This window comes from Phyllostomus hastatus, unplaced genomic scaffold (genome assembly GCF_019186645.2).
Source record: "Phyllostomus hastatus isolate PE091 unplaced genomic scaffold, TTU_PhHast_1.1 phas_scaffold_501, whole genome shotgun sequence".
NCBI lineage: Eukaryota > Metazoa > Chordata > Mammalia > Chiroptera > Phyllostomidae > Phyllostomus > Phyllostomus hastatus.
This window is the reverse complement of record NW_025334033.1, coordinates 45,099,189-45,112,303: the sequence shown is the minus strand read 5'-3', so window position 1 is coordinate 45,112,303 and position 13,115 is coordinate 45,099,189. Positions and strand designations below refer to the sequence as shown.

Here is a 13,115-nt window from a genome sequence, read left to right as displayed (position 1 = left end):
CATTTTCTCCACATCCTTGCCAGCACTCGTTGTTTGTTGATTTATTGATGACAGCCATTCTGACAGGTGTGAGATGACAACTCATTGTGGTCTTAATTTGCCCTTCTCTGATGACTAGTGACATTGGCAGTCTTTTCATATGTCTATTGGCCATCTGCTTTGAAGAAGTGTCTATTCAGGTCTTTTGTCCACTTTTTTAATTGGGTTTTGTATTGTTGAGTTTTGTAAGTACTTAATGAATTTTGGATATTAGCCCCTTATTAGATGTTTTTGTGAATATGTTCTCCCATTCTGTGGGTTGTCTTTTTTTGCTGTTGACAATTTGCTTTGCTATGCAAAAACTTTTTAGTTTGATGTAGTTTCATCTGTTTATATTTTCTTTTGTTTCCCTTGCTCGGGAAGATTTGGCTGATAAAATACCGCTATGGGCAATGTCTGAGATTTTGCTGCCTATGTTTTCTTCCATAGTTTTTATGGTTTTGGGCCTATCATTGAAGTCTTTAATCCATTTCAAATTTATTCTTGTGTGTGGTGTAAGAAGGTGGTCCAGATCTATTTTTCTGCACATATCTGTCCAATTTTCCCAATACCATTTCTTGAATGAACTATTTTTAGACCGCTGTTATGTATTTGCTTCCTCTGTCAAATATTGACTATAAAGGTGTGGGTTTATTTCTGGGCTCTCTATTATGTTCCATTGATCGGTGTGTCTGTTTGACCGATCACCATTGATAGGCCATTACCTTGCTGCTTTGATTACTATGGCTTTATAGGATATTTTGATATTAGGAAGCATGATTACTCCAACTTTGTTCTTCTTTCTCAGGATTGCTGTTGCTGTGTGGGTCTTTTGTGGTTACATATACATTTTTGAAATATTTGTTCTAGTTCTGTGAAATATGTCATATATCATTGGAATCTTGAAAGAGATTGTACTGAATCTACAGATTGCTTTGGGTAGTATGGACAATGATGTTAATTCTTCCTATCCATGAACATAGAATGTGCTTCCGCTTATTTCCATCTTCTTCAATTTCTTTCTTTAGTGTCTTATAATTTTCCAAGTGCAGGTCTTTTACATTCTTGGTTAGGTTTATTCCTAGGTATTTTATTCTCTTTGAAGCAGTTGTGAATTGGACTGTTTTCTTAATTTCCCTATTAGTTTGTTATTGGCATATAAAATGCAGCTGACTTCAGAATATTAATTTTGTATCCTGCTACTTTGCTGAATTCATTTATTAGTTCTAGTAGTTTCTTGGTGGAATCTTTGGGGTCCCCTAGGTACAGTATCATGTCATCTGAAAGTAAAGACAGTTTTACTTCTTCCTTTCCAATTTGGATGCCTTTTATTTCTTCTTGTCTGATTGCTGTGGTTAGGAATTCCAGTACTATACTGAATAAGGAAGGTGAAAGTGGACATCCCTGTCTTTTCTCGATTTTAAGGGAAATGATTGTAGTTTTTACCCATTGAGTGTGATGCTGGCAGTGGGTTTGCCATATATGGCCTTTATTATGTTCCCTCTAATCCCACTTTGCTGAGAGTTTTTATCATAAATGGGTGCTGGATTTTATCAAATGCTTTTTCTGCACTTATTGATATGATCATGTGGTTTTTATCCTCCATTTTGTTTATGTGGTGAATCATATTTATTGATTTGCAAATGTTGTAACAACCTCACATTCCCAGAATAAATCCCACTTGACTATGGTGTATGATATTTTTGATGCATTGCTGCATTCGGTTTGCTAATATTTTATTGAGGATTTTAGTGTTTATGCTCATCAGTGATATTGGCCTATAATTTTCTTTGTAGTATCTTTATTTAGTTTTGGAATTAGGATAATGCTGGGTTCAAAAAATGAGTTTGGGAGCTTTCCTTCCTCTTGAATTTTATAAAATAGTTGGAGACGGAGAGGTGTTCATCTTGGAATGTTTGTTAAAATTCACCTGTGAAGCCATCCAGTACAGGACTTTTGTTTGTTGGGACTTTTGTGATTACTGCTTCAATATTTCAGTAGGTGTGATCTCTCTATTCAGATTCTCTGATTCTCCTGGATTTAGTTTTGGAAGATTGTCTATTTCTAGGAATTTATCCATTTTGTCCAGGTTGTCCAATTTGTTGGGATACAGTTGTTCATAATATTTTCTTAAAATCCTTTGAATTTCTTTGGTGTCAGTTGTTATTTCTCTTCTTTATTTGGGTCCTTGCTCTTTTTTCTTGATGAGTTTGGTTAAGGGTTTGTCAATCTTGTTTATTGTTTCAAAGAAACAGCTTGGATTCACTGATATTTAGTACTGTTTTTTTTTTTAGACTCTATTTCACTTATTTCTGCTCTTATCTTTATTATTTGTTGCCTTCTACTCACTTTGGGGTTTATTTGATTTTTTTCCAAGTTCCTTTAAGTGTGAAGTTAGATGGCTTATTTCAGCTTTTCTTGATTTCTCTCCCTTACTCACTCACTCTCTCTCTCTCTCTCTCTCTCTCTCTCTCTCTCTCTCTCTCGATAGGCCTGTAATGCTTTGAATTTCCCTCTTAGGTTTGCTTTCCCAGTGTCCCAATGACTTTGGATTGTTGTGTCCTCATTTTCATTTGTTTCAAGGTGTCTTTTGATTTCTTTCTTGATCTTGTTGTTGACCCATTCTCTGTTTAATAACATGCTATTTATCTTCCATGTCTTTGCATGTTTTTTCAGTGTTCTTCTGACTGATTTCTAGCTTTACAGCATTGTGATAGGAGAAGATGCCTGATATGATTTCAATCTTTTTAAATTTGCTGAGATTTGTTTTGTGTCCTAGCATGTGATCTAATCTAGAAAATGTTCTATGTGCTCTTAAAAAGCATGTATAGTATGCTGCTTTGGGGTGAAATGTTCTGAAGATATCAATTAAACCCATTTGATCTAGTGTGTCATTTAAGGCCACTGTCTCCTTGTTGATTTTCTGTCTGGAAGATCTATCCACTGAAATCGATGGGGTGTTAAAATACCTGACTATGACTGTATTTTGGTTGAGCTCTCATTTTATGTCCAGTAAGATTTGCTTCACATATTAAAATGCTCCTATGTTGGGTGTAGAAATTTACTGGGTTATGTACTCTTGTTGTATTGTTCCCTTTATCATTATGTAGTGCCCTCTTTTTCTCTTACTATACCCTTGGTTTTGAAATCTATTTTGTCAGTTATAAGTACTGCTGCCATACTGATACCCCAGCTTTTCTTTTTCCTTTCCATTTGTATGAAATATCTTTTTCCATCCCTTTACTTTTAGTCTGTGTGTATCTTTCAATCTGAGATGGGTCTTTTGGAGGTATCATATATATGGCTCTTATTTTCTTTGAAGCATATTTTATTGATTATGCTATTACAGCTGCCCCATTCTTTTTTCTCCCCCTTTCCCCCTCTACTCAGTAACTCCATTCCCTCCAGCATTCCCCCTTAGCTCATGTCCATGGGTCATAATTATAAGTTCTCTGGCTTCTCCACTTTCTATACTATTCTTAACCTCCTCCTGTCTATTTTGTACCTACCAATTATGTTTCTTATTTCCTGTACCTGTTCCCCTATTCTCCCCCTTTCCCACTGATAATCCTCCATTGACTTCCATTTCTGTGATTCTGTTCCTGTTTTAGTTGTTTGCTTTTGTTTTTTTTTAGGTTCAGTTGTTGATAGTTGTGAGTTTGTTGTCATTTTAGCGTTCATAGTTCTGGCCATCTTCTTTTTCTTGGATAAGCCACTGTAATATTTCATATAGTAAGGGCTTGGTGATGATGAACTCCTTTAACTTGAACTCATCTGGGAAGCACTTTGTCTGCCCTTCCATTCTAAAGGATAGCTTTGCTGGATAGAGTAATCTTGGATGTAGGTCCTTGCCCTTCATGACTTTGAATACTTCTTTCCAGCCCCTTCTTGCTTGCAAGATTTCTTTAGAGAAATCAGCTGATAGTCTTATGGGGACTCCTTTGTAGGTAACGGTCTCCTTTTCTCTTGCTGCTTTTAAAATTCTCTCCTTATCTTTCATCTTTGGCAATTTAATTATGATGTGTCTTGGTATTTCCTCCTTGGGTCCAACTCGTTTGGGACTCTCTGAACTTCCTGGTCTTGTATGTCTATCTCCTTCACCAGATTGGTAACGTTTTCTTTCATTATTTTTTCAAATAAATTTTCAATTTCTTGTTCTTCCTCTTCTCCTTTTAGCACCCCTATGATTCAGATGTTGGAATATTTAAAGTTGTCCCAGAAGACCATAAACTTCTCATTTTTTAAAATTCTTGTTTCTTCATTCTGTTCTGGCTGTATGTTTATTTCTTCCTTTTGTTCCAAATCATTGATGAGTCCTGGTTTCCTTCCCTTCACTGTTGGTTCCCTATATATTTTTCTTCATTTCACTTTGTACAGCCTTCACTTCTTCCTTTATTTTGTTGTGATACACACTCATTTCTGTGAACATCCTCATTACCAGTGTTTTGAACTCTGTGTCTAATAGGAGTGTCTATCTCCTTGTTGCTTAGTTCTTTTTCTGGAATTTTGATCAGCTCTTTTATTCAGGCCATATTTGTCTTCTTTGTAACCTTGTTTGGGACAGAGCCTTAGGTATTCACCAGGGTGGGGCTGCATACCTAAGGCTCACTTGGCTGCACTGTGGCACTGTATGTGGGGTAGGGGTCAGAGAGGGAACAATGCTGCTTGCTTGGCTCTTGCCCTGCTTTCAAGAGACTGGCAGTTCCTGCTGCCTCCATACTCCTTACAGGTTTTTACAGCCAGAGGTTCTGAGGCTTTAACTGGTGCTAGAACCCTGTGTTGTGTGGTCTGTCTTGTTCCTCAGTTGTTCCTTCAAGTTTATCTGCATGCAAATATGAGACTGCCTGGTCTGCTGGCTGATGCCTTGCCGTGAGTCTTCTCTGACCCAGCTGCCTGTCTCGCCCCTCCTACCAGTTTTTGGATAGAAACATTCTGGGTGAATGTTTCTTCTTTAACTCCTTGGTTGTTGGGCTTCCATACAGTTCAATTTCCTGGCAATTCTGTTTTTTTTTTTTTTTAATTGGTTGTTTTCTTCTTTTGGCTGGGTGAGGAGGCAAACTGTATCTACCTATGCCTCCATCTGGACCAGAACTCCTATATATGGGTATTGTTTTCTTTTATTTTTAAAGATTTTATTTATTTATTTTAGACAGGGGTAGGGAGGGAGGAAGAGAGGGAGAGAAACATCAATGTGTGGTTGCCTCTTGCACGACTCCTACTGGGGACCTGGCCTGTAACCCAGGCATGTGTCCTGACTGGGAATTGAACTGGCGACCCTTTGATTCACACAGGCTGGCACTCAAACACTAGGCCACACCAGCTAAGATGGGTCGCATTTTCTTATCCTTTCAGCTACTCTATGTCTTTTGGTGGAAGCATTTAAGCCATTTACATTTAAGGTGATTGTTGACAGATATTTAGTGCTATTTTATTGTTAGACTATTTTCCCGTTTTTTTTTTTTTTTCTCCTTCCCCTCCTTTTAGCAAGTCCTTTAACATTTGTTGTAGTACTGGTTTGGTGTTAACAAACTCCTTTAGATCTTTCTTGTTTGGGAAACTCTTTATTTCTCCTTTGACTTTAAATGATAGCCTTGCTGGGTAAAGTAGCCTTGGTTGTAGGTCTTTGCTTTCCATCACCTGGAATATTTCACACCACTGCCTTCTGGCCTGAAATGCTTCTGGTAGGAAATAACATGGCAGTCTAATTGATGGTCCCTTATATATAGCTACCTTGTTTTCTCTTGTGGTATTTAGGATTTTCTCCTTGTCTTTAAGCTTTGCCAACTTAATTATGATATGTCTCTGTGTAGGCCTCTTGGGGTCCATATTGTTTGGGACTCTTAGCTTCCTGGACTTATGTGTTGATTAGGGAAGTTTTTGGTCATTATTTCTTCAAATAGGTTCTTGGCCCCTTGTTCGCTCTCTTCTCCTTCTGGTATTCCCATGATGTGGACGTTGTTATGCTTCATGTTGACCAAAATGTTTCTTAAGTTCTCCTCATTTTTCAAAAATTCTTTTTTCTTTTTGCTGTTCTGCTTGGGGTTTTTTTCCTAACTTTTCTTCCAAATCATTGATTCAATCCTCTTCATCATCTAATGTACTGTTTATTCCTTCCAGTGTATTATTTATTTCAGATATTGCATTCTTTATTTCTGACTGTTCCTTGTTTATGGTTCCTATATCTTTTTTCATGCTGTTGAGTATCCTTGTAATCATTACCCTAAATTCTCTATCTGATAAATTATTTGCCTCCATTTCACCTAGTTCTTCTTCTGGAGAATTCTTTTGTCTTTTTATTTGGGGTCTGTTTCATTGTCTCCCCATTTTGGCTCCTTCTTTATATTTGTTTCTATGTATTAGGTAGACCTGCAAAGACTCTGGTGTAGGCCGTCGTCAGATGCTTCTTGTGACTGGCTCTGGTCAATATGTTTGGAGCTATCAGCGATCCAGAGCTTGTGGCTTCCTTTGCTGGGCCTGGGTGTATGCAAAAGAACCAGGCTGCACACCAAGGCTGGCTTTAACCAGCACTAGGCCAGGGGGAGTGTCAGTTGAAGTCTTAGAGCTCCCCAAGATCTACCTTAGTTGTTAACTAATCAGTGATATAGCTTTAAGCTATAATCAGCATCCTGTCTTAAGCTCCACAGGGTGGGGCAGAGCATCCTGTGGGCAGGGCTATTCTATCCCTTCAGGCTGATGCCACTTGGAGGGGAGTGTTCTGCCTTAGAAAAATTGTTATTGTAGTATGGGGGATGAGTCTGGGATCTTGGCAGCTGTTCCTTTGGTTCTCTCCCCAGAGCCACCAACCCCCAGACTCTCCTTAGCATCTTTAGTCTACTCTGCCCTCCCTCTTCCAGAGTCCAGGGTAAGTGGCTGCACATGAAATATTTTGCATTGGCTGTTTACAAGGCTCTCTGCGTCTCTTGCCATCTCTTCCTGGCAGACAGAAACCCCACTGCTTTTCACAGGTGGATGTTATTTGGGTTCCTTTCCCAGCTCTGGTGCTGTATGCTGGGGAGACCAGCTTTGGGTTTAGACCCCACACATTCAGGGGGAATGCTCTGGCTGCTGAAATATCTCTTTCACACTTCAGCTGCCACCCATGGGAGCCCAGCCTGCCCTTGCGTGCCTCCTCCACACTCCCTACAAGTCACATTATGGTGATGTGGCTTCTTCCATCTGTCCCTGGTTACATGACTTGTCTCCAGCTAGTGTTCAGTTCCCTCCTATTATTTTCTATCACTATGACTTTTTCATTTCTTCTTGCATCAATTTCAATGTATAATTATTAAGTTATTAAGAAATTATAATTAATAGAATTATTTATCTATGTATTTGTTTTAATATACCATCAACTAAACTGTAAACTCCATGAAGGCAGCAGAAATTATATCTGTCACTGACATAAAGGCACATATCAAGAGCATTTAATTTAGATTCAATCAAGAAGTCTTGTAATTTGAGACATTTAATAGAAAGATTAATTTGACTTTTGTTGCTCCTTTGAAAAGTCAGTATTATGGTAAGTGAAATAAGCCAGGTGGCCAAAGACAAATACCATATGATCTCACCTATAAGTGGAACCTAATGAACAAAACAAACAAACGAGCAAAATAGAACCGGAGACATGGAAATAAGGAGCAAGCTGACAGTGACCAGAGGGGAGCGGGGGAAAGATAATGGGGGAAGGGAAGGGTCTAGTCAAGGAACATATATAAAGGACCCATGGACATGGACAAGAGGGCGGGGAGTGACTGAGGGAGCGAGAGTAGGGGGGTGGGAGGGCAGAGGAGAGCAATGGGGGAAAATTGGGACAACTGTAATTGAACAACAATAAAAAAGTAAAAAACAAATAAAAAGGTCAATATTCAAGCTAGTTTTTTATTATACTAGTATTCTGATTCAGCCTTAACAGTTTAATTTTAAAATTACAACAAAGCAATAATTTTATCTTTGAGGTATACATTCTGGTGCTGGTAAAAAGTTATCTAAAAAGAACAGACTCTTATTCCTAGATAAAAATATGAAAAAATTCTTAGGAAAAAAGATATATAAATACTTTGCTTTATTTTAATTTATTGTCAGTTTGAACATCTAAGTGCTAACTAAAGAAAAAAAATGCCAAGAGAAGCTACCTGCTCTCCTAAAGCTTTGCAATAAATATCAAGATTTTTTTTTTTAGGATTTCACTTAAGTAAATTTGGAAATACCAAGTCATTTTAAAAATTGGATTTAATATTCCCTTTGTAATTAAAATGTAATTACAAAGTTTTAAAAAGACCCAAGTATTAAGTATAATTAAATTATGCTTAAAATATTCATGTTCACAGTATATTGTTAATGGGAAAAAGACTTTGTCTTGGATAATTCTGTATTCCCAAGATTTGGGTCTTAATATTTGGTGAATAGCTAACCATTAATAGTGACCTTAACTTTTAGCTTTAATTATTTCCCAGACTTGATAAATGAGTACAGCTTGTACAATTAGAAGTTAATGCAAACAATAAATTATTTTGTTTTAGAAATTTAAAAGACATGGATGAGATTCATCTATCCAATTTTCTTGAGAACTCCGTGATTTCCTTCAGTCTAAGATGTAGTTGACTGGCATCTGAATGGCATTAACATACATTTTATGTCTGGAATGTTTTTACAAATTTTCTTCACTGAAGATTTAAGACTTCAATTTTTTAAAACTATAATAAATATCAGTAATTTTTGATATAAGTCTAAAAACAATGATATACAACACTAACATTCTGAAGACTATGCTGTGAAGGCTGCACCAGAGAAGACTGTAAAAGCACTGCTTGAAGTTACTTCTAGTTAAATCCAGTTATAACACTGATACATTCATAAAAGTTCAAATTGAGGAAGATAGCTATGTAAGTCATTAAATTTGATGACAGAGAAAAAGTCGCGATTTGAAAAATTACCTGAAGGTCTCTAGATTAAATTTGATGTGTAGCCTGATATCTAACACCATATCTTAAGTAAAAAGAAATTTTATTGTTAACCTTTTGACACCCCATACAAAACTTAATGGCGAAATGACTATCTTAACTAGGTAGAGACATTCCAGGAGAGAGCAGTCACAGCCATACTTAATTTATCATATACATGAAGATATGAGGCAGTGAATGTCTAATCCTTATTTTCCCCATATATAATTCAGTACTTGGGAAAATGACAAAAAACAAATACTAAGATACTTCTTCCTTCCCCCAAAGGTTGGCATTAAAACTTTCTTTCTAATTAATTTAGATTTGTTTCCAAATATTAGGCAGCGACATTCCAAGTTGAATATGTTTGAACAAATTTGGAATGATACTAGAGCAGGGAGCTACCCCAGCCTGGATAAAATTCTATTGGTGACATTATTTTACCTTGTTAATTTTATTATTTATTGGCCAGAAATGTATTAATCTTCTGCACAAACATGTAATTCCACATCTATACTGATGAGTATGCTAAGAAAATAACAAGTCTACAACAAAGAAACAGTATCTACAGAGAGTGATACCTGTAGCTGTGATGATGTAGGAGTAGACATTATGCATGAAATTTTTATTGTTCTAATGTTTAATATGACAATTTGTGAAACAATGGGTGATAATTATCTTACAGTCCATTAATCTTTCACTGTACTATCATTCATGCAATCTGACCTTGACAAGCAGAGGAAAATATTGGTTAATTTTCCCAGATTCACATAGTAGACTATGACACTAAGGAACTGTACTTACTTTTGGTGTTGGGCAGGAAGCTGTAGAAAGGCGAGATGTAGCCTGAGCACGAGGCGATTCTGAAGGAGTAGTGCTGAGGGAAGCTGTATCTCGTGGGAGCACCTGAACGCCACGAGAAATAATGGATTCTGGAATCTGAACAAGGGGAATAAGCATGGCTTAATATTATGAAATTACCAATAGTATGTAAAATCAATACCCACATGTAATATTTTCTTGGGGGAGCAGGGTATTTTTTGCTGTACAGTGCTCATATATTTTGTCTCATGTACTGTTAGAATGCATCCAACAATTTGGGCTGGAATAGAAACCTTCAGGTTTAAAATATTTTCCCTGGCCAAAGAATATTTTATTAAACTTTTTAATGACAAATCCTAACCACAATGTAATTCTGGTTTAATGTAAATGTATTTAGGAGTAAAGTAGTTGGTACTCATATACTGGCTCTTTCATTTAATAGTTATGCATTTCCTAGATATTTTCCATTTCTTTCCAGATTCATTTCTATCCTCCTTCAGCCTCTCTGCTCCAAGCTGACCTGTATAGATAGAATCAACAAGCTAACTTGAGCTCTCTGGCTTCCAGTTGGGTTCAGCTAAAGGGAGGCACTGTCAAGAAATTGAAGGGTTGGACGAAAGTAAGGTCTGGTATTTATTTCCCTGGTTTCTTCTCTACCAGGTCATCATAAGTTGGATAGGATCACAGCTCATGTCAGATGACACTTGCTTATAGCTCTTTTCTAGATTCTAACAGCATCCTTCCCTTTGCTCTACTAAGACTAGGAGTATTAATGGTTCCACTATTACTAGTCCCAGGGTACTGCATTATGACAGGCTGCTTTTCCTAAAATCTGCCCAAGCCTTTGTAAACACCATAGTCCTTTATTAAACTCTTCTTAATTATCCATTTAAGTAAGCTATGACTTCTACTGGAACATTGATGAATGTATTTTCTAATTGTCATTTCCTTTATCTGAAAAATGAAGATAATGGTAGAATCTACATCAATGGATGACTGCTGAGTGTTAAATAAGATAATGTATATAAATTATTTAGCATTTCCAAATAGTAAATGCTTAATAAATGTTGGCTATTATTATTATTATATTATACCTATCAACACCATAAAGACTGATGTAATTGAGTATCACTATTCTAAAGATAGACAAACATAAGGACAAATAATGTGAATTATTTATTTTTCAAATAATTAATATTTATGTCAACTACAAAATTTATTATTTGGGGCTATGCATAATTTAGTTCATGTACTGATGGGTGTGGATCTTCTAATATCAAAGTGAGAACTTGAACACTTTTAAGTTTTGTACACAAGAGGAGTAAAACATTTGATAAAATAAATATGCAATTAACATTCAATCAACAAAAATCACTTACTAAGTAAAAAGAAGGAAGCAGCAGCCAGACTTCGTGATTAGAAAGGTGCTCCTGGTTTTATGTATCCTCTCTTTCTCACAAAGGACATAATATTCTACTATTTCCAAAGAAGCTCTTTTATGTACTTTCTATGTCAACATCCTCAATGCCAATGGTACTGCCACTATTTCAAGGCTTGACAGTTTACATGATTTATGAAAAATATCCCCATAATTAGGATGAAAAGCAATAGAAATTCTAAGAAGAAAAATGGCTCCATCTGCCAGTATTTTTGAGTACCAAATTGTGATAAACATTATAAAGTAATCAAGGTAGTCTAATTTAGAAGAGCTATATGTTGCTGCTTATGCCTAATAAAAAGGCCATGATTAGAAAGATCAAATGCCTCTATTATATTTCACATGACATCATGTCCCTCTACTTCATAGCAATTATCACTTACACTACAGTATACGTGTGGTAGATTGATCAATGTTTAGCTTACTTTCTAGAATGCACTGTTATAACGATGCAACTGTGTTTTGGGTACTATTGTGTGTCCAGTACCTAATGAAATGCCTACACAAAGTTGTATGCATGTGTGATATATGTATTTCCAGACTCACACACACATACATATACTACACATCTCGCTTTCGCTCTCTGTGTATGAATGTAAACAAAACAGTATGATATTTGAGAGGAAAGATAGGTTTAAATTTTCGGGTATATCCTTTTGAGTTAATAGTCTGAAGATACCCAATGAGCTATTAGAAACATGAGACTGCAGCTTATGAAAGAGTTAGGGATGGGATATATACTTTGGGAATTATCAACAGAGGTGGTCGTTGCAGTCACACAAATGTTTCAGATCACCCAAGGAGACTATGTAAAAGAATGAAAGATAAAGGTTGAAAATTCTAGGTGATATCCATATTAAGGGGCTATAGAAGAAAAAGAATTGGGGAAACAATCTAAATGGAATGAACATAATCCTATTTTTCCTTGAATAATCTGAGTTTATATCTATTATCCTGGCTCAATTATTAAATAGCACATTTTTACACTTTCAAAAGTATTTGAGTTTGGAAAATAAATTGTTTCATCCTCCCCTCTTTTTAAAAAATTAACTTTTGGGGGTGATACTGGTTAATAATAGCATATAAGTTTCGAGTGCACAATTCTATAATATTCATCTGTAAACTGCATTGTGTGCTCACCACCCAAAGTCTAGTCTCCTGTCACCGTATGTATATTTGAACCTCTTTACACTCTTCATCTTCCCCCAAGCCCTTTTTCCTGTTAACTTTCATACTGTTGTCTTCCTCTTTTTAAGAAACTGTTAGAGACAAAAGAGGAAAATCAAGAAAGAGTGGCTATAAGGGAAGGAAAAACAGAATAAACTTTCAAGATGTTAAAATCTATAAATACTGGAGAAACGGGAGTTGAAAAGAAGCCATTAGTTCTATTAATTAAAGCAGTTACCAGTAAAGGAAAAAAAGTAAAAATAAAGAAGCAAGTAAGTATAATAAAATAAGGTAATTTTGAGGGAACAAAGTGAGATATTCAGTAGTACCCTTCTCTTTGGTAGTTGGAGTAAAGATCTACTGATGAGAAAACAGGTGAGAAAGATAACTTCTTAGAAGACTAGTCACAAAAATCTGGATTAATGCTTTGAGATGAATGAATGAGAATGAAAGACAACTAATAATTTGCCAAAGAAATTACCAGTCATCCCTGTGGGTCCTGTCAATTTTGGCAACCATAAATTTGCAATTTCATTATGTAGCCTGGAAATAAATTTTCAACTCATCTCAAAAAAGAAACTTATGCTAGAGATACTTAAAAATTATTTGCACAGATATGGTTGGGGGAGATATATAGATAGGTAAGATCATACAGACAAAGATCATATTGCAAGAATATACCAAGACAGATAAAAAGAAAAGAGAGACACTAAATAAGATGGGGGTAGTCA

General features: G+C 36.0%; 1 protein-coding gene across 4 annotated transcripts in view; it reads right to left on the bottom strand.

Moving 5' to 3' along the window:
- The window catches only part of GPHN (gephyrin), a 440,641-nt gene that overhangs the window by 175,651 nt on the left and 251,875 nt on the right, over positions 1–13,115 (bottom strand). For all 4 annotated transcript variants that reach the window (XM_045822936.1, XM_045822937.1, XM_045822938.1 and 1 more), the window contains one exon: positions 9,762–9,896. In XM_045822936.1, coding sequence (XP_045678892.1) covers positions 9,762–9,896 — 135 coding nt within the window. The remainder of the gene's footprint in view (positions 1–9,761; positions 9,897–13,115) is intronic.